This window comes from Pocillopora verrucosa, chromosome 4 (assembly GCF_036669915.1).
Source record: "Pocillopora verrucosa isolate sample1 chromosome 4, ASM3666991v2, whole genome shotgun sequence".
Taxonomy (NCBI): Eukaryota; Metazoa; Cnidaria; class Anthozoa; order Scleractinia; family Pocilloporidae; genus Pocillopora; species Pocillopora verrucosa.
In genome coordinates, this window is record NC_089315.1 from 15803783 (window position 1) to 15831463 (window position 27681).

Consider the following 27681-nt stretch of genomic DNA (forward strand, 5'->3'; position numbering starts at 1 on the left):
AAATTCCTTGTCCGAAAGTGTGGCATTCCCCTTTCAATGATTTTTGGGGCGACTCAACGTTCATTTGATTATTCATTTATCAATCTTTCTTTGTTTCTCAAAATTCACTGAGAACGTACCTGATCTCTCTATGTAAGCAAAGGCCATTACACTGGTACCCATTTAAATTGGAGTACCCAACCATCGCTCCAACAAATGGACACCGGTATCCGGTCCCTTCACCGGAAATTCATCACGCCGACACCAATACTAAACTCACTGACACCTTAGACCAACTCACTGACGGTCGTCTTTGATACTGAAATCGAGAAATTAATTAGTAGTCTGACTGCAAGGATCACTTCTTAGCTTAAACTATCGAGTCGGCCAGATGACCAGTGGTGTCGGCGAGTTGACCAAAGGAGTTGGCGAGCTGACGGTAATCTGGACGTCTTCAGTTACGAGTCAAAGTTGAACTGAATAACACTCGTGTAAACGTGTCAAGAAAGAGGAAACTTCGACCAAGTGTCGAAGTGCTTTTTTCCTACCTGTTTACTTGTTTGAAAGGAAAGGAAATTAGTGCTGGTAGGGCGGTTTCTGGGTTCAAAAGTTATGGTAGGGTAGTTGTTCAAAATGAAAAAAATCATTTCACCGTACTCTTGAGATTTAACTATGGAGAATTTCACCGGCAACAGCCATGTTTTCAAACTTAAAGTAGTTCTCCGAGTTTGACTTAAGCGAGGCAAAGTAGTATCATGAATTCCAGGTCTTTACACTATGTTTACACGAACATGACAAATGATAGACAGATTTGACCTTTCATATGTGGCACGAGCATTTTGCAGGTTTTACATCGGCAAATTGTTCCCGTTTCACAAAAAATAAATAACCGTAGAAGAAAACCCCCCAAAAGACTCCGAAAATTTTAATTCTTTATTTCAACCGCAACTATTAATTCGCCAAAAACAGATTAAGTGCTGTCAAATGTAATCTGCCACTGAACTATTTACTTCCTTCAGCAAGTGATCAACCAAAGAATAAATGTCTGACAAGAATATCCTTTCGTGCTCTGCCTGTATTCTTTAAACCCTGCCAGTTTCTTGAGGTCAATTATCTTTGATCAGATGGTAGAGTTACGTGTGGATAACAAATGCTTATAAATATTGACTTATCATAATTACCTACTAGTGAATAAATAAGAGCCCAATGGTTGACACTAATTTGTGACATGAAATTATGATTTCTGTTAATAGTCACAGAATTTTAGAAGGCAACTTGATATACTGATAACCAAAATTCTATCTTGAGTCTTAGAATGTACACTCTTACTGATACTGTCATGGTTGGCACCAAGCCAAGTAAAACCCCAAGAGTGATCAAAATATAACTTATCCCTATAATATTCATAAATCATACAGTAAACAGGTAATAAGAATACTTCTAACTTATCAGGTAGAAGTTGCTAACTTGATCTAGCACCAAATTCTTGTAACTTATTTACAAGGAAATGTGTAGCAGCTAGAAGGGAGAATTGAAAATCAGATCTTGGGAGTTAAAGGGTTAAGGTAAGTATGCTTTGTTATAAAACTACTTAAAATTAATATGTTGTGGTAATAAGTAATTCATGCTATGCTATCATTAAAATTCACCCTGCTGGAGAATTCACCCTCCCTTCACCCCAATAAAATAAATTTTGTCTTTGCAAATAGGAGTTCATAGGCCCTTCTGCTCTCCCTGACTAAGCTAAGTACACAAGATGCACAATTCATCCTGTGGATCCCTCTGGCAGAAAACTAGAAAATTATGCCTCAAGAATCTTAAGCATATTGTCATGGATTGTTCAAAGTGAGATGATACAGTTAAACCAGGGTCCAATGTGTAACAACTACCTATCTTGTTAAGCCTTCTTCTTAGTTACTAAATACTTGTATATCTTTACTTTCAGCTGAGGTGATTATTGCATTAATTTCAGCATACTTTATTTCAATGGTCGTTTTGCATCTTTCATATCAAAAAGAGTCATATCCTCTTCTTCCTCATCAACATCTCTGTCTAGTGGCTGCAATTCCACGGATGCTGCCCCATGGATTACCCCATACCTTGTGAAATTAAAAAAAAAAAGGGAAAAAAGAGGGATATGACATTAAAGCAGCTAAATCATGGTACTTCACACACACTTGATTTAGTAAATGGATATAATTAATAGCCTATGAGCAGTTTTTCACTGGTATTGCTACACATGTATCTTTGGGCTTCTTCACAAGGCTGAGAGAATCAAGTCTGTGACAGGCACAATACAGAGAGAGGGTTGGGTTTTTTCCTGATGCATTTCCCTTTATTTTAAAGGTATCAAAATTGGAATTTCCAGTAGGGCCCCCCCACACTTTAAAGACCCAGTGGAGCTCAGTGTGACAGGTCTTGGCAGACCTCACAAACCTTTTGCCAACAGGTTGTATGCCTACTTAACTTCAGCTGACTAAGCAAGAAGCCTACAAAAAAGTGGAAGGATTCTATCCTTTCAGGAAAAAGTATAAAATGAAACGTAATGATGAGAAAATAGTTCACATGCCACAGAACAATTAAATAATGGATAAATTAAAAAAAAGAAGACAAATAGAATTACAATAAAGAGTTATTTACTAAAGCTTACTTCTTAGCTTTCCGTCTTCCTCTTGTTTTAAGGGTTCGGACGATAAAGTAAAGTGCAACAAGAGTACTGATTCCTATGGCCTGCAAATAAATTATTTTAGGGGCTTAATGTGAAAATGAATAGAGCAAGGATAGACAAGAGTAACATTAAATTCCCAACTGATTTTAATTTCTACTAAAAATGATATAACCATCAATCTAAATCAAGAGGGAAGCAAAAGCCTCTTCATATGATATATCTTGATAACAAAAAAAAAGAAAAAGGTAACCCCATTATATTCCCTTAAAAATCATTAAATACTGAAATTTTCTGCATACTAAAATAATATCAAAACCATACATAATATGTTTAAAGCTACTCAAAAGTCACAAGCAAAAAGGGAGGGAACTGGGGGGGGGGACAGGGAGTAGGGGGGTACTTATGCCAGTTTTAAAGGCTTGGAAAGTCCTGGAAATTGTCAAACTAAAATTCCAGGACTTTCTTAGTGTTACATACAGTGATGGAAAAGCTTAATTCTTCATTACAGTGCTTGAATGGAGGCAGGATAAACAGGTCATTGTTTAATGAGGACCTGCACTTTTGATTATATTCTACTCACCACATATAATGACCTCTGAAGCATACCATTAGTTGAACCACCACTGACATGGTAAGTAAGAATCAAGGTTGAATTCACTTCTTCTGTGCTGTTAAAACTTGTGGGTGTAGAAATTCTGGTTGTGGAAAGTGTGGTTGTAGTAGTTTCATTTCTTACCAAGGATTTGGATGTAGGTGCAGGTTTTGGGGTTGTGCCATTGAGGTCCTGCACATGAACTTCTGTGTACACAAGAATAAGCAATGGCCTTGTCTTGCTTACAGATATTATTTTCAACTAAAAATATAGCTTTGGTTATTTCGCTCACAAGAAATGCAATGGTTGTCATTATGAATGCATGTGATATTTCACTAATAGTGAGCAAATTATTTACACAAAACTACAATTTTGTCGTCAAAGAAAAAAATTAAATGAGAAAAGAAAAGGGAAAAAGTTCGTAAATTGATCATTCAGATTTTGAAGCATACATTTTAAAATCCTTTAGAACACAACAGTTTAATTTTTCTGCATATCAATGTTCTTTTTCAAATCAGTCTCATGTTTTGATAATCATCGTGAAAATGCGAAATATGAGATCCATTGTGGGTCACGAGTGTGGTTGAAAGCGAAAAGCATTCAAACAACTAGTATTTGAGCCTGAAGTAATGTAACTAAAAGCAACTAAACAAACCAACAGATCAAAAATCATAGGCGGTATTTCTATGTAAATGATGATAAAAACACAACGTCTGTTTATTTGACAATAGATTTCAACATTTCATTGAAGTATTCAACCCCGGCTTAATAAAAGCAACCAGAGTTTATAATCTCGTAAAATCACTGATCCTTGATATGAAATAAATGCGTTCCAGCTTTTTATCGAAAGCCAACAAACCATTTAATGTTTAGTATGAAGAACGTACCACTGACTACAACTAAATGAATAGAATTGAAACCGAAAGGGCCAAACGCTCGATTCCAACCGAAAAGCTCTTGCTTTTCGGTGATGCAATTATAAAAATTATAACAGTTTAGGGCGTTTTTAATACTAAAAAAGATGTAAATACTAAAAACACGTTTGTTCTATTTCCCAACCTTCGTACTTGATAGCGTTTTAATTATTCAAATTTACATGAATTTCAAACGACGTGTTGTGGCAAGTGCAGTACCAGTCAAATTGATTTTACCCAAATAAAATTGTGTTACCTTGTGCAGGAGCTAAAGAGACGCAAACGGCGAAAATCACCAGCTTCAGTAAGATGTTCATTTTACAGACACCAGTATGTGAAAGCGAGATAGATCGTCGTGTCCCTGAGATCACAAGACATTAGAAAAGCGCTCGATTTAGACGTAATATGCTAATAAGATAAAAAAGATATGAAAATCGTTGGGAATACTATGTAACCACTCCTTATTATAATGAAGACTTGAGCTTTTTGCGCTTACAATGATCTCCGGGATTTCACAGATGCGACTGCACCCAAGCTGCACATTTTTCATTTTACAGCTTTTTCTTTTCCTTTTTTTTCTAAACGTGTTGAGATTTATATAATAACGCAAATGAAAGTTTATAATCAAATGAGGCATCATATTTTATATCAAAGAACGAGGAACATTTTCGAAAGGAATCCGATCAGCCTCTTGGTAAAAGGTACTTCTAATCCATCTTTTTGTCCAAATAAGGACACTTCCGACTTTATTCCACTTTTTAAAGCTAAATTAGATAAAGCTTTGGAGTAAGGAGCCAAACGAAAAAACAGAAAGAAAAGAAAAAGCTTTGGAGTAAGGAGGTAAACGAGGATAGCACGTTCTATCTAGGATCGGAATTCGAATTTTGATTGGGGACATAAGCACTTTGCAAATCAAGTGAGAAGGGCAAAGTTGCTGAATGTGTTTCCCAAAGAGAGCATCAGCACTGAGAGGATAATTTGATCAGTTTTATGGTATGAAAATTGTGATAAGGGAGAATATAGCAAATATCTGCGCCTAGTAAAGTTTAAATGGCCTCTTGCATTCATCGAGGGCGTTTGATGCAATGGGCGAAATAATTAATAAAAAATAATTCAATGAACAACTACGTGGTATTCCTTATGAAGCTCTAATCACCAAATATCCACTTTTCATATTGTTTCACAGGTTAGAACTACAACTCTTTGTGCGACGTTCTTGAGACACAGCAATTTTTAAAGTAAGACATTTATTGCGGTGAGTAATAAAATGAGTTGCAAATCCTCAGGATGTACGACCATAACAAAAGGATAAAAACAAAGACACAGCTTACTTGAATGAGCGTTTAAAATTATGGCTTTAACACTGGTATGGTTTAAAACCAGTTTAACGGCTTGCTGGGCACGGATATAAATAATTAAAAGAGTACAGAATATACAAAATAAAGGTGCATTCGGGGAAGATGATTTTCAGTAAGAGCGCATTCTAGTAATGGTCCCTATTATAAAACCAACATCAAAGTAATCACAACGGCCGGTCAAAAGAGAGGAAAAAAATTACAAGAAGCAAATGAGAACTCAAAATAAATACAAGTAAAATTCCTTAACTGCAGGAAAACGCCGGAGATAAATTTAAGTCTGTTTTCCCTTTCCTTGGATGTGATTCGTTAGTAAGGTGGCGCTAGGTAATGGACCAGTCATTCTTTATCGAGGAGGAAAAGGAGGGGGGTCCGGAGAATTTTGGTTTTATCACAATAAAATTTACCTGACTCCCCCCTAACGCTCTGTATTAATGTCTATCGTGCCCCCTTTATACTCCGTTGACGACCACGAATCCCCCGTTCCCCCTGAAAACCATGTGACCCCCCCCCCCAACCCAGGTGATAAATAATAACTGGTTGCTAAGTTTTCCAAGGTAATCACTAGGCAAAGTTCTGTAAAAGCTATGCATTCTCTGATTACTTTTGACACTCAGATGTAAAATAGCTCCAAACCTGAAGTCTAGACCAGACTAAGCATGAGTAAGTATGACAAAGTTAACACAACTCATGCAAAGATCCTTGCAACGTTAAAATACATTTGGATATAAGTGTTAACTGTGGTAGCACATCAAATGTTCAAAAGCTAAACCTAGAAATGTCTATATACACTGTAAACACAGTTCTACAGGCTAGCGTTCCATCCATGTAGTGCAGATCTGCAGTGACTTGCAACTGATGGATTCCCGCTTTTCCCAGCTTCTCTTTTGTGAATATGACCGCCTGGTTTCCAAGCATCCTGATACCGAACGGGGATGGCTGGGTTGAGAATGTATACTGAAACTGGCAGTAATATCGAAGCGAAGCCATGTATGGCGGGAAAAATGGGATCAGACGGGCAATGTCGGTATCGGCGGGAAATCCAAGCGGTAGTGTAAACACTTCCTGGCGCGTTGCTTGAGCCGTACAGTAGTAGCCTGGGGTCGAACACTGATTTACGCAGAACCTGAAGTTGAAAAAGACTTCTTCTAAATGACAGTGTTTGATCCTGAAAACTCAGACAAATTAAGGAAAACCTCTAGACTATCAAGGCAATTACAAAGCCGACTTCATAGGGAGTATACTGAATGTAGGTAATATCCAATGAATGTCGACGCCTGATCGGAAAATGATGCTAAAACGATCGGAGACCGTTCGGAAAAGGTCGAGATACTTACCCGCTTCCGACGTTGTTATAATACTGTGGACATGAAGAAGGTAGACATTGATAACTGCCTCTCGTGTTATAACATTGATTCTGACTGCAAGGTCCACCTGTCAGCGCACATTCATCAACATCTAACGAATCAACAAATATGCAAAGTTAACTCCCTTAAATATAATAAAAATCTTTACGCTATAAATTCACGCCACCTCCAATAGCGCGATCTTTACTTTCAATCATTTGGAAGGTATGCCGCGGTGAAATAGAAAAGGGGCTTTTTTGCGAGAGCTTAATTGAGTCCATGGACATTCCTTTACGTTCAATCATCTACAAACTATCAGCAGTGAACAACATCTCTTCAAAATGAAGCGAGAAAACGTCTTGAAAGTTTAAGGCAGAGGAAAGGAAAAGCAGGAAGAAGGAGTTAACTTCAAAACATTGCATCACTCATTTCACGTCAAATAAAATTTTAGGGCGAAACTCGACTTATAGGCATAAATAAAAAATAAAGAGCGTTCACGAAATGACCCAGTCATAGAAGGCGGATCAGTTTACCTTGACACTTCTTCCCATCAGCACTGAGATGATAACCAACTGGACATTCACATCTGTAACCTCCCAGCGTGTTTATACAGGCATACTGGCACGAGTTGGTGCTGTTGGATGAACACTCATCCACATCTGAGAAAGAAAGATGAGACAAATGTAACAATAATTACATAGATATTAATCATAACTTAGTATTGTTGAAAGGATAACAAAGACAAAAACCATGGCTTCTTCAGTCTTCAGAACTTCCCCTCGCTTCCTCTTTTTATTTTCTCTTTGTGTTAGGGCATTTACCCTTTAGACTCGGGATTAATCGGAGATTGGAAAGCGAAAACGCGAGATTCATTATTATCATTATTATTTTTTTAGGACGGGGGGCGGGAAGCCGATGCAATGGGCCTGTAGCCTACACCACTGTCGTCATTTCTTGCGAGAAACGGGAGGTAAGCGCGTGGTGAGCGCGGAGCAGGAATCACACTCGTGAGACGAAGCGCTCCTCGTATCAGGCGTGACCTGCCTTTACGTTCTTTCCGCACTAGCTTTGTTCTTGCCTCCGCTCGCATGAAAAACGCAAAAACTATGAAGCGAATTCTGCAGACTGAAGGCCTAACATCAGTATATCTAAAGGATAGTAGAAATAGGTTAAGTCGTTTAGTGTTATGGACATCAAAGATCATTGCTGGTCAGAGGGATTGCATAGGGGTACATGTCCGCTTAAAACGATACACACAATACAACATTTTGATCTGTTAATTTCGTACCTACACAATCTTGCTTGTTGTCTGCAAGTCGGTATCCACGCGAACAGGAACACTTGTATCCTTGCGCAGTAAAGTCACACTGTTGTTCACACCTTAACTTTTCAAGGGCGCAACCGTCTACACCTGTGGAACAAGTTTGGGATCGTTTGTACCCACTGTTGTAATACAAGATCAAAAATCAAATCTTGGTATTTACTTACGTTGAAACAAATCAATAAACAAACAAACAAACAAACAAACAAAAAAACATAAAACAAGATGGTAGTTTTGTCGTCCTGTTACCAGCGTGGTACAAAGAAAAAAAGATTCCGAGTCCTCATGGGAAGTCGATCCTTAGACCATTGTATTTCGCACTCCAGCGCCCTACTACTAAGCAAAAGAAATTCTACAATGGGCGAAGCCATTATTAGGTTCATGTGTGACAGACGTTCTGCGTATTGCAAGGCTCAGCAATATCAGAGGACTGCGTGTGTTTATAGAATAAGAAAGAAGTGAATTGAATCCAACTCAAAAGTAGATACTAATGATATCAGAAAACACTGCACCGGGTATCGCAAAGGTCATGGGTTCAAATCCCGTACAGGCCTTAATTTTCTCAGGCCTTATTTTCACTACGGCTTAAGTAGAGTGCATTATTGCGAAGATCACTTCCAAATTCACGATGATACCAGAGTTAAACAATGTTTGTTGTATGTCCTTACCTGAGCAGGTTCGTTGATCGGGATTCAGGATACCACCACCAGGACATCGGCACTCGAAACTGCCAATAGTGTTAACACACTGATGCTCACAAATGCCTTGAAACTGCTTACATTCATTCACGTCTACCGAGAAATTATTTATTAGCTAATTTACACAATCGTTATTATACAGTAGCTGCTTCCGAACTGTGGTATAAAGCACTGGAGGAGGTTTCTCTTTCCTTACAGGAAAGTGAAACAGCGATAAAATCGAGCCAACTTGAAAAGTCCTCTAGTCATCGCGAACCAACCTTTAGAAGCTAAACTGACACTTATAAGGGATACTATTCTGCCACAACGAAACTCGACTAACGATGACAACTTTGGCGATAAGGATTGGTGTTCAAACCGTTGAAAGCATCAAAAATAACATAACAAAGTCGCCTGATGCTGTTTTCTTTTTGACGCACAAATGACAGCAAACACTCAAGTCTTCCTATGGCTAAACTGCATGTGCTTTTTGTTGCCATTTTATTTGGAGAAACAGCTAACAAGTTGCAGTCACTCGACTTTGCATTGCGCTGTTCTTACCTTCACAAGGTGAATTGACCGTCTTGGCTGAATACCCTCTAGGGCATACACAGTAGAAACTGCCATATGTGTTCATACACATCTGGTTTGACTTGCAGTTGTGTCGGCCTTCATCACACTCATCAAGATCTAAAAACATACGAAATTCAAGAATAAATGTAAATTGAAATTTTAATGCACTGCGAAACAATACGTCTGCGCATAGCGAAGCAACTGGTGGAAATACGGCGACTTTCGCAGGTTCAAATTTTCTTGCAAAGGTAAAAGGATTCCACTGACACTGATTTACTGCACCTACTGAGAAAGGTCTCTCTGATCTATTACCTACTTAATTTTTTTCAGAGGTTTAAATTTGTATTTGATAATTGCAAGACTATATTTATTTTTCCAAATATTGTTCGAAAAGATAGGCTTACGACCGGTAATGATGAAAAGACATATATTCTAAAGTTAAGACGGTTTTATGACTAACACTTTATCTGAAATAAAACTAGTCCAACTACTTGACAATGAAAACGTTTACCCTCCCTAACATCAGCATGTAAATTCTCCATACTGTCCTTTATAAATTTCCTATGGCACTGACAAGGAGAATTTAATGAAAAAGCAAGAGCTTTCAAAGTCTATGATCATTTCCTTAATTCTCACGAGCCTACTCTCTCATTCAGCAGTGATACATTTGTGAGAAATTAGATGCTAGTCACCTTCAGAGGTTAAAGGGTTAACACTTTCTCTCTCAGCTTGTAACCAAAGAATAATTTTTCCTTAAAAGGTTAATATAATTTCCATCAAAAATGTGAGGAACAGGAAGTTTCGTATCAACGAATGGATCATTCGTGATCTAACTCCAAATTCTCACAGCCAAAATTATACGAAATATAGGAAGGACAGTACTGAGAATAAATAGTTAGACCCTGGAACAAAAAATTGGTGAGACGTTCTAACACTGCCGATTTTTCCCTGGTAAGTGGGCTTGTCCAGAAGACTGGTTATCCCTATCACTGCCGAGATCTAATCAGTAATTCTCCTTACTGCTTCCCAGTCAATTCTTACGAGGCTACTTCGGAAAATTTGGTATTGGATCAATTAATAATCCCCCAATTGATATTTTCTTTATTCTCATCATCAATTGTCTGCTTTATATTATAAGAAGAAATTCTGTCTTGGTCACCCTTTGAACCATCGACAATTTCCTGCACCTGGGTCCAGATCAAATTAGCAACTTCAGCAAACTTATGATCGAAAAATTCAGTATCCTAGACAAGAGACAAATGTGTCAAACTGGTCGGGGAAAACCTAGTGCAGATGCTGTAAACAGCCCAAGATGGGATTGAACAGTTATTTTTTAAGCAAAATAGGTCTTACCCACACACTCTTTATCATCCATGGTTCTTTTGAAGCCCACATCACACTTTCCTAAACACTGAAAGCTACCGGGTAAGTTCACACAATGAAGATTGCCACAAAGAGTGCTGTTCTCGGCACACTCGTTCACATCTTGACGAGAAGAAAAAAACAACAACAAGTGAAACATTGATTTTCCACAGCGTTACCCTTTTTAACTCTTTACACACTTACAACAGTATGCGTAATCTTCATACTGTTCTCTTTACAATTTTTTTAAGACGCTGGAAAAAAATTTCTTTAATTGGTGATCATTTCCGTTAATTTCGTGGCCTAAAGTTTGATGTAGGATTGATATTGTAAGAAGAAATTAGATGCTAGTCAGTCTTAATGGTTAAAGGGTTTTAAAACGTGCCGTAAAGACATTCAGTTATAACATTTTCACCTCAAGAATCATCAAGCGGCATTAACTCACCCACACATTGGTTGTCAGATACGTAGCGATATCCTTGGAAACAGAAGCATCTGTAGCCACCTTCGGTGTTCTCACATCCATGGTCACACAGCCTGGTACCGCACTCATCAATGTCTGTAAGCATAAGCGTTAAACGGGTCAAATTCTGATTGAGTATTGTTGCGTCAAAACCAAGGTAATCACAACGGCCAATCAAATGGAAGGGAAATACCCTTAAGAGCCAGTGAGAACTTAGTAAAAGTTCAAACAAGTCAACTGCCTAAAGCGCGGGAAAACGCTGGCGACCAAGTCGTGATTGGTTTTTAGCTTTGCATGGGATTGATCGAGAGAATGGTACAAGTTTTCTGGACCAATCACAGAGTGGAGTAAAGCAAAAACAAAAAATCCCAGATTCATATACATCCCCATTACAGTTTTAATGAATGAGGCGTCGCCCAACAATCCCTGAAAACTGAGCAACAGAGCTTGACGTTTAATCCCCTTTGTAATGACACCTTTAAATTTGAACACAACCTTTTATATCCTCTTGCTCCATCGTACTAAAGGTTTTTTCTTTAATAATAATGACTTACAAAACCTACAGGAAGCAGGGAATTTGGGACGAGTAGATTGGTTCTCCCAAATCACCTCGCTGCTGCAATGAACTGCTGATCACATTCACTTTATTGTTATCATTTTAATGATGTCTGTGCTATTGAGGTACGATTCTTTCGTTTTGGGAGATTAAAAGCTGTGGACAGAGTGTCCACGGTATACTCTTAGTCTAGTGAGGGGACGCCTGATTGCAGATTTTTATCACATCCATTTTCAAAACCACTGGTGATCCTTTCAATCTGATTGGCTCTCGTAGGTGCGATTTATTCACGAATCGCTCTTTTTTTGCTATACATTCCATCTTTTTCCCAGCCAATGAGGAAGCTCTACTAAAATATAACAATCACTCCACTCAGTTCAATTACCATCATAAATGATGCTTCCTTAAAATAAGAAACCAGGGGTCGATCAAGTGTGTTCATTGGTTCACGTTTTAATTATTGTCAGATCACGTATGGCTTTGCTGCGTAACATAACTACATAATATTTTTCAAACCTTCACATCGGTCTCCCTTCAGGTGATATCCGTCCTTACAATAACACCTGTAGGATCCTGGCAGATTATCGCACCGATGTAAACATGGATCATTCCGGTGAAGAGAGTTCGATGAATTCGCAAACTCGCACTCATTCACATCTGAGAGAGGAGAAAAAAAAAAGAAACACATTTAGGTAGAAAAACACAAAGAGCCAAATTACTCAAAGATAATTCCAAACTTTCCGAGCTAATCTTCTCATTAGTGGGTGAACGTCACGTTACAGAAACAGCTTACGAACTCTGACAAGACTGTTGAGACAATTACACTGCAAGTACTCCTAATTTTCTTTTTACATCCTACTATTTCTTCCCCCTTTCCCTTTTCCAGTGTTATTAAATATTTTAATTTTCCTCGCGAAAACATAGCTGTTTTGTCATAGCTGTGCCGACATGCGCAAAAGGTCAAACTAGAGAAGCACAAACATTACCGACACAGGTGTCATTCGCAGTCATTAGAAATCCGTCGGCGCACTTAACACGACAGCGGTATGAGCCAGCAGTGTTGACACATTCTTCACCTGATGGGCACGAAGCAGTACCCAGACTGCATTCGTCCACATCTGGAAGAAAACATTAAGAAATTTTGTCTCTAAGGGGTTATGCACGGATGTGTGAAGTAATTACAAGCATAATTATATGAATAAACAATCATTTAACCCTTTAACTCCTGAGAGCGATTGGCACATTATTTCTCCTCACCGTATCCCTCTTGAATCAAACATTGAGGCAACGAGAATAAAGGAAATGATCACCATCAACCAGAGAAGGTCTTAATTGTTGAACAAATTCTCCATGACAGTATTATAGGAATGTAAGGAGAACAGTAGGGAGAATATGCATATCAAGTTTAGGGTTTATGGCATTAAATTTTCTTGGATGTTCTCTGGAAACGAGGCGTAGGTACTTCAGAGTTGATTGGTGTTGTTAACCAAGAAATACCCCGTGGAACCCTGCTGAGCCAACCCACATAAACTTGCGACAGATGGAAGACTAAATTGGTGAGAGATGTGTGGATAGGACCATTTTTTTCTTGAAAGCTGAACGACCCTTCTCAAAAGAAAACATTGTACACCATAAAAGATCATATCCAAGAAAATTACCCATCACCTCTTTCCCCCTCCCCCACCTAATAGAAATACACAAAGTAAGTGAACAGTCCCTCCCCCCTCCCCTTCCCTCCCCTCCCCTCCCCTCCCCCACCCTTCTGACACACACGAAGTACGCCGTGAAGAGACAAGTCACACATTATTTAAGAATAACTAACCTTCACAAGTTTTATTGTCTGAGGAGAGAGCATAACCCCCAGGGCAGGAACAACGAAAAGATCCAAAAAAGTTTTGACAAAAATGAGAACAAACTCGAGGAACAGCAGCACATTCATCGATATCTAAACAATGAACAAAAGGACAGCGTTCATTACATCACTGAATGATTAATTTAAAAGGAAAAAAGAGACAATCGTTTTTATGAAGAGTGAAATGGGAGAAATTTTATCAGCGTTCCCCAGTCAAATTGTCGACTAATTTTGTTAATAACAAAAACATTTGTGGCAATAAAGCGGGGAAAAACATTTCCTTTCGGTTTTGCAAGAATTTTCACAACTTCTTAACCCTTTAACTCCCATGAGTGACCAAAAAGGAATTTCTCCTTTCAATATCAATACAATATCGAGCAGACAAGTGATGAGAATAAGGAAAAATATTAATTAGGGGATTATTAGTTGATCCAATACCAAATTCTCCAAACTAACATCACAAGAACTACATGGCAGACAGTAAGGAGAATTACTAATGAGATCTTGGGAGTTAAAAGGTTAAGTTGTGTTTATAACCGTAACCGCAATGATCTTTCGTCCACCAAAAAACAAAATTAGGACCACACGACCAGTTAACCGAAAACAACAAGGACAATTACAAGCGCCAAAGTCGATGTTGAGAAAAGTAAGCAACAATAGACATCGGAACTTATCACTTGAGTGTCAAACGTAACCTAGGATTGGATTGGCTTTGCTTCATTTTGCTCCGCGATTGGTCCGCAGATCACCCACTCAACCAATAACATTCGAAGGTAAGAGCAAACGCGACTTGGTCATTCGCGTTTTCCCGCGCTTCAGGCGGTGTGCCAACTGTCACCTTAATATCAACCATTTTTCCCAACGGCCATTATATTAACATTGATTTTGGTCGCACAGAGCTCAATAAGAATACGCTCTAACAAAAGCTTTACCTTCACAAAACTGACTTGTGGGATGAACAGCCAAACCTTCTGTGCATTGATCGGATACTGATGCTGTAACAAGGTACAAAAGACTGACGTTACACTTGACTGTTAGTAATTCTTACCGTCTTGTAACTGGAATCACGCGGTAACTTAGGTAACCATTGATTTTCTCTATTTTTCTCCATCATGTTACATGCATTTATTGTGATTTTACTTAAAATAGCTCGAACTCTCATGACTCAAAGATCCTGCAAGCTTGAAGTAACTATCATCAATATTAGAAGGTATGGTAGTTTCTTTAATCACTTGTTTCTTTCCTGTTGCTTGGTTTCGTTAACAAACCATCGTTCCACTTGTAATCCTTGCTGTTTAATGAATACCATTAAACACACAATCATTACTCGTGCCAGTCACTTCTCCTCATCCCCAGATGACTCCAATTCTCCCACTAACTCGAACATTTCATCACTGACCAAGTCAGCCACAACGAGTTAACTGCACTCTAGGGTGATTTTAGCATAAACGCAGAGAAATGACAGCGTACGTACCTCTTTGAATAGATGACCTCATATCTACCTTCAGCGTATCAGACTGAGGAAAGCTGTAATCCACAGCAGAAACTTGGACGGTCTGAGACAGCGACCTGATTCGCTTCTTATCATCAGAAGAATAAAGTATGGAGGAATTACACGAGAAAGGGAAAGGCTTCCCGTTCACATCCATTACCCGCCTGCGAAAAAGACAACGATTGGATAAATTAAATGAATGCGTGCGAAGGCACACAATTTTTGGAGACAAACTAAAAAGGGTCTTAAACTAAAACGGCTCTTACGAGAGTCAACAGTTAGCCTATTCGATACTCTCCGTCGTTCGGCAGCCGCTTCCCTGACAACCTAAGTCGCCGCGCGTGCGTTTGCCTGCCATTTTTCGCGCGTTGCTTTTTTGCTCGTCTGCACTGACTATTTTCGCGCACCGCTTTTTCCTTTTCCTTGAACAATTATTTCCTCGACACATAGCACTAAGCGTGCCTGACTACCAGTCAAGAAAATTGTGAAAATTTTCCAAAGTTTCCGGAGCAATAATTTTGAATAGAACTCTCTGTTCGTTTCCCCTTCCTCAGTTTCATATTCTCATCGTTTCACCAATCATGTTCAAAGACCTTGAAATTGAATCTGAAGTCGACAAGTACACTGGTTTTACTTTTTCATCTTTATGTTGTTAAGTTTGAATTTTCGTTAACTTAAACTTGTTGCTTAATTTTGTTTTGGGAGTTCAAGAATGTTCAAAAGATTTCTTTCCACTCAAATGCATTCAATTTAATACTTCCTGTACAAAGCAGTAAACGGAGTTTGGACTCTAACACCTTAAACGAAAAAAGTCACATTGAGAATTTGAAGTTGAAATAGGAAGGTTACAAAAGAAACTTACTGTAATGCAGAGCTTATTTCTCCAATACCCGTCTGAACAAACGTTTCTGCAAAGTCCGGAAATTTGACTTCAGCATCAGATGCAATCTTAGGCGTTTTTCCTTTGATGGCCACATCCACCACAAACACACCCTTTTCATTAACCCCTTTTCCATCGTGTTCAATAAGCATGGTTTCCCCTGAGCTAAAATGCACCCAAGTCTTGTACACAAAGCGCCCTTTTGTGATGGTAAGACCATTCTCCGCATTAGGTTTCTCTTCCGCTGTAGCCCAGTAGATTGGGGCGGTTAATGGAATTGACAATGTCTTGAGCCAGTTTCTGATTGGTCCAGGGAGTCCGCTGATAGAACACGATACTTGAGTCTCATTGGTTGGTGTCTCAGTGAGGTTAGCCAATAGGAAAAGGGTTGGTAACATCACGTTATTCACGGTTCCGTGAACTTGTCCGATAACGACTCCGACGCCATCTAAAAAAGAGGTTAGCACTTAATAATTACTCCTTTTGCGGGTGACAACGAACAAAACCACTTCAAGCGCCACTAATTTGCACGCCTCTCAAGCACTGTGTTGTCCGCCGTGGTGAAAATGAAGACAGCTTGGTAGAGGCAGCTTGTTAATTTCTTTTATTTCAATCGCTTACGATTGTTATTTCAACGAAAAGGACCCTGTCTGCACAGCAAGAACACCAAAAAAAGGATTACAACTTTGAAAGAGCGTAGGATTACGAGGTGTAATCCTTCTGCTCGTAAGAGGTTGTTTATCATTTGTCAAAGAACTCTTTCAGTTATCGCCTACACTCACAGTTTCGCACATTCGCCTACACTCACAAGTGTCGCACATTCAGAAATGCTTTCTTTTTCTGCGTCCCTGAACTGTCTGCCACGTAAATTATGCACGTAAAACCTCCATTACAAGAAAATCTTTCCCAGGTATTGTCTTACCAGGACATGCGAAAAGGTTACAGGGTCTAGTTTCCCGCTTATCTCCCGAGCAGTCATTACCGCCGTGCTGTGGGGCTGGGTTATTGCACTCTCGGGACCGAGTCTGTTCACCGCCATTGCAAACTTTCGAACACAGTGTCCATTCTGTCCACGTGGACCAGTTTCCGTCCACTGAAAAAGAACATCCAAGAATAAAAAGCGAATGGGGAAAAGCATAAGCATGAAGATGGGGGGCAGACAAGGTTGCCTGATGTCTAACGCCATCTACTGTGTTCTTGCGTAAGCCACTTAATTCACTCTCTTCAGTAAACCCGGGAGCTCTGTTGCCTTCTTGTGAAAATTCTCGTTATCTTAGCGTAACACCTTTTTCTACTGTCTTGAATGTTTCGTTTCTGATTTAAGAAGCAACGGGAAATCCATACACCAAAGATTACGGCAGTCTCCCCATGTGTTCGTACTTACACGACTTAAACACCGGCTAAAACACCAGAAGAGCACTTTATGAATGTCACATGTAGCTGTTCTCGTTTTTAGCTCATGGACACCTCCACTTGCTTGGTTTAGACTCGAGGCTTACTTTAGAACCTCTGATCAAAGAAGCCTTCAGTAAAAGTAGCACGATAATGACAGATCACATCGCACTTACCCGGACAAGATTGCACATTACAAAGCTGCGACTGTACATCATTCCCTGGGCAAAATTTACCGCCGTTACTGGGTGCAGGATTATCACATGACCTGAATCGAAACTGGAACCCAGATCCACACGAACTACTGCAAAGACCCCACTCTTGCCACTTGCTCCAATTCCCATTCACTATGAAAAAGAAGAATAAATTAAAAAAATAATAACAATCTTATCATAACAACAACAACAACAACAAAGGAAGAGTCACAGAAAACGAAAAGAATACTACTGATACAAAGCACTTTTTAACGATAACATTTTCATTTTTTAATATTGAAGAATTTAATCAAGACTATGACCAAATCATTTAAAAAAGTGAAAAAAACATCCTGGCTGATCTCTTTGGGAAAACCTTAGTTTTATCGGTTATCGATTTTAGTGGGAAAGCTGTTTTCTTATTCAGAGAGTGTCTCAACATTTTTGCAACTGGTTGTAGCTGTATGAAACGAAAAAAACGGAAAAAGAATCTCACCTCGAACTGTGAGTGTTGCTTGAACAACGCGAGTACTGACGCCATTATCGGCCCGACACCGATACTGTCCTCCATCTTCAGACTTAACACCTCTAATTACCAGACTGTTATTAGCCAGGACACTGAAATGCTCAAGCTGATCCACAGGCTGTCCATCCTTTACCCAAAATAACACAGGGGTTGGTTTTCCTGTGGCTGTACAGTCCCATACAAAAGTTGCACCTTCATCTATTATGGTGTCCTGAGGTGTATCCACAAACTCTGCAGAAATAAGTAGGTCAATTATTAACAAACACAGTCAAATCTATATTTTCGGACAACCACACTCTCTCTGGGAGACCTTTTGTGATGCTGTTAAAACGGAGCATGTAACAAAGTTTTTTTTTTCCCTTCTTTTTTTATCACTGTATCCTTGGAACGTTTATTTATGACTATTATGAGACAAGTCTTCGATAAAATTTTAGAATTAATAATAACAAAAGCGTCAGGCTCAGAATAAGATGACCGAGAAGCCCGAGCAGCCCTCATCACAAGCGCTGCTGGACGCGCATTTTTCCGCTCGCGGAAAGATTGGAGACGAGTTGGGGAGAGTAAAGAGGTGAGTTTCTAAAGAAACTGTGGTAGTTGGGGAGAGGTTTGCCGGGGTCTGGCACTATTAGGGCCAGGCCGTTTGAAGACCTCTCGCTGGCGTGCTTTGCTCGAGGCATCATACTTTCCTTCGTACCGAAGCGCTACTAATGAGAGTCTGCTATTTAAGCCTTTGATCTTTACCTGGCCCTCCTGTTTGGGCAACGTTTTCGTCTTCTCCTGCGAAACATAGAAATAAAGCAAAAATGTGCATTACAAGGGCAACATCTAGCTCCTAAGCAAAAGAAAATGAAGGAAACATTTCCACTGAGGACAAGATTTCAGTGGATTAACGCTTTCGCTGTTAAGATCTCATTAGTAATTCTCCTTACTGTCTGCCGTACAAATCTCATAATGTTACTTTGAAGAATTTGGTATTGAATCAACAACTAATACCCTTATTGATATTTCTTTTCATTCTAATCACTTGTCTGCTTGACATTGTATTGAAATTGTAAAGAGAACTTCTGTTTTGGTCACACATTGGAGTTAAAGAGTTAATGAGATATGTCATGACTGCGCATAAACTCTTTTCAAATCTTTTTTTTTCCAATTTCAGCTGCTTACAACTGTCTTTACAAATTAAGGACGAGTAAATCAAATATCGTGTTTCGTTGAAAAAGCATAAAGCATAAGTATACTGATGATAAACTTCAGTAGCTTCAAAAATTTTTCAAAATTTTACTAAACTGAATTTTCCTAAACTGCGAAACGTATGTCAGTAGCACTACAGCTAAACACTTCAAAGTTATAGTAGTTTGCATTGTACAGACCTTTCACTGCAACCCAAGCACTAGCCGTAACATTCCCAGCCGGATTCTCAGCCTCACAGCGATACATCCCTTCGTGTTCTGATTTTCTGGCTTCGGTGATCTCCACTAGCGAAATATTAGCCACCACAGTACTACCATTCCGGTACCAAGTGATCCGTGGCACAGGGAACCCACGCGCTTCACATTCCAAAATTATGGTGTCACCCTCGTTGATGGAAATATTTTGAGGACGCTTAATAATCTCGGGTGGAACTGCAAGGAAAAAGGAAAGCTTCCGGATATGGTAATTTTAGGCCATGTTTCAGATGCGTCATTTCTATCCCTCCTAACATTTTCATCTTTAACCCTTTCACTCCCAAGATCTCATTAGTAATTCTCCTAATTGTCTGCCATATAATTCTTGTGATGTTAGTTTGAAGAATTTGGTATTGGATCAGCTAAATTACCTAAGTGATATTTTTCTTTATTCTCATTAGCTGTCTAATTAATATTGCATTGAAATGGTAAGGAGAAATTCTATCTTGGTCACCTATGGGAGTTAAGGGTTGATTATCCTTGTTCCCCTCGGAGTTTTTCCCGCCTCTTTGTCGTTTTTCCATCTAAAGAAACTTTTATTTCCAGGCCACCTCCATACAAACCATCTCAAGGAAAGAAAGTTCTTCTTCTCACCTTGCACAAAGAGTTCCACTGGCTGCCGAGCCACACCGAGCGGATTGGAGGCCACACATGTGTATGTTCCACTGTCCGATGGTTTTACTTCGAAAATACGAAGACTTCCCGACGATAGAACGAGATACTTCGGGTTGCTCGCACCGATGGGAACATCTTGTCGTAGCCAAGTCAGTTTGGGCTTTGGGTTTCCACTTACATTACACTTCAATTCCGTCCAACGTTCAGAGGTAACTTTCACAGGAGATATGGGCTCTATACTGGGTGAAGCTGCCAATAAATACAATACAGGAGTATATGGTAGAGCATTTTCAATTGATTACTTTAGTTCTCTCTGTGATTGATCCAGAAAACTCGCGCCACTCTTTCAACCAATCAGAGGTCAAACTAAAAACGATTATTACTTGGTCGCCCGCGTTTTCCCGCTTTAAATAACCAGTTTGGTTGTTTCTCCTTTAAGTTGCCATTGGCTCTTAAAGGTATTTTCCTCTCTTCTGACTGGCTCTTGTGATTACTTTGGTTTTGGTTTTACCTCACCTCACACGTTTAACATAAGGCGCTCTAAGTGATGTAACGCTTAGGAACTTGAGGAAGACACGATTGCATACATGACTATTGATTAACAGGCTGGACTTCACACCCAGTGGTTCCAACCCTAGTCGAGTGAACTGTGCATTGTTCTTTTAAGAGACACTTCATTCTGACGGCGTGGTGGGGGGGAGGGGGAGAGAATCCATAAGGCTCAATAATATATAATGTTCTTATGACCCTCCCCGGCATTGGCAGTTAATTGGCAGTCGATGTTCAATAGTCTTCGTTTTATAATCTGTTTGCAACGACTGATTCTCCCTCCGTTCCCCCTGAAAACCACGTGATTCCCTCCCCCCCGCCCTGCTCCTAGGCAAAAAATAATGAGTGGTCCCTAAGCACATAATTTTATAGGTACTCACCCATGACAGAAAGCGTCGCAGTAGCAGTGTCATTTCCAGCCATATTCTCGGCAACACATAGATACACCCCAGTATGTTGTAAAGATAAGCTGGTTATTTCAATCACAGAACCATTGTATGGAAGAGGTTTATTGTTCAAGAACCAACGAATACTTGGAATAGGAAAACCTCTTGCAACACATTCCAACAGTATGGAGTCTCCCACGTCTACAGTCAGGTTTGGCGGCGGTCTAATAATCTCTGGGGAAACTAAATGAGACGAAGAAGGAAGTTACGAGCCATACCCTGATGATTCTTTAAGGTCCCTAATTGTTTCGCCTACCTTTTTTAAGTTTTCAGCGCTGAAACTACGAACAATTGTTTGAGTTCGCCAATTATGGAAAACTGTGAAAAATTAACTAACAAACAAGAGTGTTTTTCGACTAAGTATCAAATCAATGTGGGATTGCAATGGTTTTGCTTTATTTCGCTCTGTGATTGGAAAACCAGCATCACTCGGCTCCCAACCGATTGGATGCAGTTCTCGCTGGTTCTTTGCGGCAATGTCCCTGTTTTCAATGGTCATTCATTACTTTGGTTCTGATTTTAGGACACTCAGTCGAAATCCCCCTTAATAAGTTGGTAATATTTCACTAAAGCCGCTACAGAGATGATTAATCGTAACAGGATACGAACCAAAATGAACCTTAACACTCACTGTACACATAAAGGGTGAGGATAAGAAAATCTTGGCCAGTGGGGTTCTTTGCAGTGCACAGGTAAGTTCCCGAATCAAAAGGTATTAATGAACTGACCACCAGCGACCCGTCATCTATCTGTTTGAACTTGATGCCGTCCATGGAAATCGGCCGACGGTTCTTCTGCCAAGTGATAGTGGGCCGAGGGTTACCAATTGCAGGGCACCGAAGTCTAACTGTTTTACCTCTGTCGGTAATTATGGTGGTCGTGTCTGGTTTGATAATTGTAGGTGGTGCTGAGGGAATAAAAATGAAGTACAATGAACACATTCCACTGAAAAAAAATAAACTTCCAATAGTAGGACACATCATTTGCAACTTCAACAAGAGCTTACAAGGTGATCTGCGTCACGGGTTGTATTTCCTGAAAAATTGGCTGTAATTTAAAATTTAATCCTACAAAGCTAATGTTTCGAAGCTTCCTTTGAGTTGTTGGTAATTTTGTATGTCGCAGAAAAACGACCATCTTTAAAATAGAGAAATCTTTCTTTGGCTTCATGCACAGTGTTTTTCCCCAATGGAGAAGATCGTTGCATCATACGCCGATTCTAATTTTGGCAAGAAAATTGCTGCATAAGAGGTTGCGGCTCGAGGTCATACATATTAAAATTAAAGATTGCTTCTTATTGCCTGCGATACGCATAGTGGCCTGTGCACTAGACTTCAATGACAGCTAAAGAACTGATAGGAAATAGCCTTATACTAAAATAAATATAACAAACTTACTGAGTCCCGTGAGAATGAGGGCGACTTGAGCTGAATCTCTCCCCAGACTGTTCTCCGCATTGCACACGTATCTCCCTGCATCCTTGAGTTCTATATCCTGTACGAACAAGTCACCTGACGGCAGAACTGTGGCTCGAGGATCGGTGTCAGCGGCAATTCCTAAACTGTTCTGCCAGGTGACGCGCGGTTGAGGCACTCCTTTCGCTCGACAAGTGAATGTTACATTACCGCCAAAGGTGACTGTTTTATCTGAAGGTCGAGTTGTTATACTTGCAGGAACTGGAACGTAGAATGATAGATAAATTGACACAGAGGAAAAGTGGAATCCTCGTTGAATACGCTAGTTGCCCGCGAACATATTCCAATAAGTTTGGTGTTATTTTCAGTGAGGGAGTTGTACAAGCACACAAGCTGAGGCTTCGACGGGATTCAAACCCAGGCCTCCCAGATACTAATTGGGCGCAACTGCCTACTGAGTTACAAAGCCTCACATTGGGAGCGAGGCAAATTTAAGAGGGCTCTTCTTTCCCGTAGAGAAATATGATAACATCTTGTAATGAAATAAATTTCGTGTCATGGCAAATTTCCGGCATATCGCTACGATCAGCTATCAATTTTCTTTACAAAATCGAATACACTCCCTTCATACACAAACCTCCTTCTCCCCAAAGAGTAACCAGCGCTCTATCTGTTCCAGCTGGACTTCTCCCAACGCAATGATACTCTCCTACATCCTGTGGGATAGCAGCCCCTATAATCAGTGCTCCATCATCAGTGATGTTGACTCTGTCGTTTGACCTCAGGGGCTTATCATCCTTCACCCATGTGATGGTCGGCATTGGTACACCGACTGCTGCACACTGTAACACCAATGTTTCTCCAAGAATCACAGGAACCTCATCATAGTCGACTGATACGCGTGGAGGAACTGTAAAGATAAAGAAAAACTCAATGAAACAGTCACTCTCCTCAAGAAATGATTTTGGTGATCGTCTCGTTTCAACAGACCCAGGGGAGGATCCAAAGTTGAGGCAAGTTCGTGCTCCCATGGTAAGGTGTTTACGCCGTGACCAAGACTGCTCAGGAAAAGTAGAAAGACCCACGGATTCATTGGCAGGCAAACGTCCAGTGAATAATCCAACATTAGTTAGTTTCATGACTGTGCAAGTATACTTGAGCTTTGATCGATGCATGCATGTAATTTGACATCTCACATGCTCCTTGAGAGATTTCCCTTTTCTCTAATTGGCCATTGCTACTGTTACATCGATTTTGATTTTACTACACCTGGCATCGGAAATCTATCTGTCTAAAATCTATCTACCTATCTAAGCCCATCGCTCCTCCTAAAGCATAAACTGTCAACAAAAGTCCGCCAAAGACCTCTGTTCGGGGCCATCGTTTCTCATTGGCTCCATGAGTGGCCGGTCATTCTGATCTCAACCTCGAGGTCACGATGCCAGGTGTTCCTTGATCGCCCTCTTTAGCATCGGAAAGCTCTCTACTAAATCCCCAAGGAAAAAAATCTCAACTCACTCTGCACTTGTATACTTATAGTGACCGAGTCTTCCCCAGCGGTATTGTTACCAAGACACGTGTAATATCCACCATCCTTCAACTCCACAGCATTGATAACCAGATGTCCCTGGCTGCTGACAGCAATTCGCCTACTAGTAGTGATTTTGTCTTGTCCCTTATACCACGTGATCTTTGCCCTCGGTGTACCATTTGCTGTACACTGAATTGTGATGGTCTCACCAGCGTTAGCAGTCATTTCTTCCTGATCTACGTACACCGAGGGTGGTACTTCGGAGAAAACGAGATAAAACGTTACCAAGATCATTGTGGACATTCCGGTAAGTCCTACTTCAGTAGATCTCACTCGCTTTCTTCTCTGTTAGGTGAGATATGTTCAGAAATGCATGCAGTAACGAAAATGTCGAAAAATCGTCAAAATTCGCTTTGACGAATTTGACTAAAATTCGCCAAAATCCTCAAATACATGAACATTCACTCAGTTTGACGAAATTTCGTGAAATCTGCCATTTTCGTTACTGCGTGCTTTTCTGGACATAAGTGTCTTAAGCCCCAAAAAACACTCTAAGAAAACGCATTGTCTACAACTGCAGTTTGTCTTTCCTCTCCCTACTGAAAATGTAAAAATACAATCAAAAAGCAAAACATTAATGAAGCTGTAATAACGTTGGACAAACGTCTATGCTTTAGTGTTACTATTCATTGCGGCTTAGGAGCGTTTTCGTATAAATTGCAAATATATTTGAGAACCTGTGTCTGCGTTTATCAGTAGAATAAATTTGTTTTGCTCACAGCCTTCATTTAAGTTGGGCGAGAGTTTAGCAGAAGAAAAATTACTCACACTGTGGCTCTCAAAGGTCTTTTTTTTATTAGCCAAGCCTCATTCCCCCCTCTCCCTTCTCCTCCGAAAGTCTTAGTCTGGAAGCTCCCCTTCAACTTCCACATGTGATTAACATGAAACTTCTCCCTATAATATCCATACATTATCCAGCAAACAAGTAATGAGAGTACTCAAACGTATCAGGTAGAAGTTGTTATCCTGATCTGACACCACATTCTCACAACTACTTTAAAAGAAAATGTTTAGCAGCTAGAAGGGAGAAACAACAATCAGATCTAGGGAGTTAAAGGGTTAAAAGCTTCCCCCACCACCCCTCGAATGCGGATCAGAGCGATTACAGCATTTTACCTTCACTTGGCATGCAACCAAGTTCCACCAACTATACAATCGTCTTACCTGTGTACATCAGATTTACAGAGGCTTGGCTCTGCCCTGCAATGTTCCACGCCGTGCATTCATAGTCTCCTGCATCAGACAGTTGAGCATTGTTGATGACTAACTCGCCACCCTCCTTAACAATAATTCTCTCACTTAATTGCAGTGGAAAACCTTCTCTATACCACATGATGGAGGGCGCTGGAAATCCATTTACCCGACATTTGATCGATAGACTATTTCCTGATTGGAAGGTCTTGATAGGCGGGTGAATTGTAACAGATGGTTGCTCTAAGAATGAAAGAAGAGAGAAACAAGAGTTTCAGATAAAATCATATCTGCTTCAAAACTGTCCTAGGGAAACTCATTGTCATAGGTACAAATTCTGAAATGTTGAAAAACAATATGACTTACACAGGCAGCACATGTACATACCAGTGCCTATTTGACAAGGACATTTCCTATCTCAAAAAGCTCTTCCCTGTCGACCTCAGTAATCACAGCAAATACCTTTCAAAAGGAAACAGCCTTGAGATAGAAACCGCAAAGAGACCACCATAGTCTACTCACCATAAACAACTACATCTACGACCAGAACCTCTTCTCTTGTTGTGTTTGTGGCAACACATTCATACCTTCCACTATCATTTCTCCTCTGGATGTGAAGCAGGAGAGAATTGTTTTTTTGGGGAGTCAGTTCATTGCCATCCTTTCGCCACAAAACTTTGAAGGGAGGGTCACCGTCAGGTGCACAATTAAGAATGACAGCATCACCAGTAACAAGCGTCAGGCTTGTGTTTTTATCAACGACAACCGGACGTGGAACTAGAGAATAAAATTTTCCAGGTTAGTACAGGTTGAGTCAATCATAATAACATTGGCTGTGGCATCAGTCAGTTAACAAGGCTGGCCCAGCCCTATGGGGGGTGGATCACATCGTCACGCCTGAGGTTCTAATAGGGCTTTTTTTGTACCAGTCCAGCAAATGGGCAAATTGTCTTCTTTTCAGAGAGAAGACTAACCCTTCAGAGAATTAGCCGCAATTTTGACCCGAATACTGTTCATGTACCGAAAATTTCAGCTAAGTTAGAAAGAGGTACGATCACACGCAACCGTTTATATAAAAAATTTCCAGCCTGATTATCTTATGGATATCAAGGCTATCATGCCTCTTTATATGAAATCCTTGAAAATTTGTGAAAACAAAAATCTTGGAAACCAAATTAGTTTGTAGGTTTGGGCTTTATTGAAGCTCAGTTCCTTTAATTTGAACTGGCAAAAGAGCTCCATTCAATTACATCCAACAATGAAGCACCATACCCATGTTTTGGGGACACTTTACATAGCTGGTGGTTCAGCAGAGATTTGAAGGTTCAGCCTTTGTCACTTGTGTTGCTAGCTGGTCTAATGCACTGATCAATTTGAAGCTTCAACATCACCCAGCCCTTCCTATGCAACTCATGGACATTTGACAGTTTTCAGCTATCAGTTGTCTGTGCCAGGGGATGGGAAATTTGAACAGTGCCTGGCTGGGGTGGGAAATTTGACCCAGAAGTGTCAAGTCTTTCTAACTGAATACAAGTAAAGGTAAAGAGTTCACTTTCCTGAGTAAATGGCTCAGTAGAAAAGATCCACCAAGTCTAGCTTTTAAAGCTTGGTCAATGAGTAGAAAGTGGAGCCTGAAGGTCACTGATTTTGCCCATAATACAAAAAAATTGACCATCAAATCTAGCACTTGAGTAGGGCATTTGAAAATAATTTTGGCCCCGTGGGGAACAGAATTTAAACAAACTGATCATTAAAATTTCAGATACCTGGGGGATTGCTCATGTAGATGCTGAAGTTTCAAATTGGTTGATGCATTATCATGTGGCATATGGTTGTCTGAATAACATGTAATCACAAATGTCTTACCTTTAACATTAACAGTAGTAGAAGCACTGGCTGTACCTCCCACATTACTGGCAAAACAAGTGTATGGACCCTGATCCTTGCTTGTGATTGATGCAATGATGTAGGTGACATTTGCTGATCCTATGCGTGTCAGCACAGGCCCAAGAGTTCTTCTGTCCATGATCCACTGGACCTTTGCAGGAGCTTCAGTCAGTATACTGCACCATAATTCCACTCTAGAACCTGGAAGGACCTCAATACTTGCTGGTGCTGTGACAATAGGAGGATCTGAAATGTAGAGTAAGGTAATCATGCATTGCCAAAATTGAAGAAGGAAATCATCATCTCTGAAACTTTCAAGCCCAGGAGTATGAGGATCTCTGCACAAGACTGTGGGGTGATCACCTGAAATTCCCAATACCAATGGGTGTGGCTCACATAA

General features: G+C 40.0%; 2 protein-coding genes across 3 annotated transcripts in view; both read right to left on the bottom strand.

The window, feature by feature from the left end:
* Positions 1 to 898: 898 nt before the first annotated feature.
* LOC131796010 (membrane protein FAM174-like) lies at positions 899 to 4586 on the bottom strand. The gene is made up of 4 exons (XM_059113660.2): positions 4410 to 4586; positions 3228 to 3445; positions 2630 to 2709; positions 899 to 2078 (listed from the first exon to the last, which is right to left on the bottom strand). The coding sequence occupies exons 1-4, from the start codon at positions 4468 to 4470 to the stop codon at positions 1958 to 1960; spliced, it is 480 nt and encodes a 159-aa protein (XP_058969643.2). The 5' UTR covers positions 4471 to 4586; the 3' UTR covers positions 899 to 1957.
* Positions 4587 to 5328: 742 nt separating this feature from the next.
* The window catches only part of LOC131796019 (hemicentin-1), a 28564-nt gene continuing 6211 nt past the window's right edge, over positions 5329 to 27681 (bottom strand). For both annotated transcript variants that reach the window (XM_059113679.2, XM_059113671.2), the window contains exons 6-33: positions 27261 to 27527; positions 25917 to 26171; positions 25368 to 25637; positions 24131 to 24400; positions 23250 to 23522; positions 22595 to 22873; positions 21829 to 22104; positions 21132 to 21380; positions 20182 to 20451; positions 19513 to 19764; positions 18884 to 18919; positions 18113 to 18373; positions 17599 to 17769; positions 16953 to 17123; positions 16013 to 16478; positions 15133 to 15314; positions 14591 to 14653; positions 13629 to 13751; positions 12793 to 12924; positions 12323 to 12463; positions 11233 to 11346; positions 10779 to 10910; positions 9414 to 9542; positions 8844 to 8966; positions 8143 to 8265; positions 7388 to 7513; positions 6846 to 6966; positions 5329 to 6634 (exon numbers count right to left, since the gene is read on the bottom strand). In XM_059113679.2, coding sequence (XP_058969662.2) covers positions 6268 to 6634; positions 6846 to 6966; positions 7388 to 7513; positions 8143 to 8265; positions 8844 to 8966; positions 9414 to 9542; positions 10779 to 10910; positions 11233 to 11346; positions 12323 to 12463; positions 12793 to 12924; positions 13629 to 13751; positions 14591 to 14653; positions 15133 to 15314; positions 16013 to 16478; positions 16953 to 17123; positions 17599 to 17769; positions 18113 to 18373; positions 18884 to 18919; positions 19513 to 19764; positions 20182 to 20451; positions 21132 to 21380; positions 21829 to 22104; positions 22595 to 22873; positions 23250 to 23522; positions 24131 to 24400; positions 25368 to 25637; positions 25917 to 26171; positions 27261 to 27527 — 5642 coding nt within the window. In that variant the 3' untranslated portion in view covers positions 5329 to 6267. The remainder of the gene's footprint in view (positions 6635 to 6845; positions 6967 to 7387; positions 7514 to 8142; positions 8266 to 8843; positions 8967 to 9413; positions 9543 to 10778; positions 10911 to 11232; positions 11347 to 12322; positions 12464 to 12792; positions 12925 to 13628; positions 13752 to 14590; positions 14654 to 15132; positions 15315 to 16012; positions 16479 to 16952; positions 17124 to 17598; positions 17770 to 18112; positions 18374 to 18883; positions 18920 to 19512; positions 19765 to 20181; positions 20452 to 21131; positions 21381 to 21828; positions 22105 to 22594; positions 22874 to 23249; positions 23523 to 24130; positions 24401 to 25367; positions 25638 to 25916; positions 26172 to 27260; positions 27528 to 27681) is intronic.

Excerpts from the sequence above, each read along its gene's own strand:
- LOC131796010 (XM_059113660.2), bottom strand. The coding sequence starts at position 4,470 with ATGAACATCTTACTGAAGCTGGTGATTTTCGCCGTTTGCGTCTCTTTA. Across the intron at positions 3,446-4,409 it reads CTCTTTAGCTCCTGCACAAG|AAGTTCATGTGCAGGACCTC; the intron begins GTAACACAATTT and ends TTGTGTACACAG. Across the intron at positions 2,079-2,629 it reads GGAAGACGGAAAGCTAAGAA|GTATGGGGTAATCCATGGGG; the intron begins GTAAGCTTTAGT and ends TAATTTCACAAG.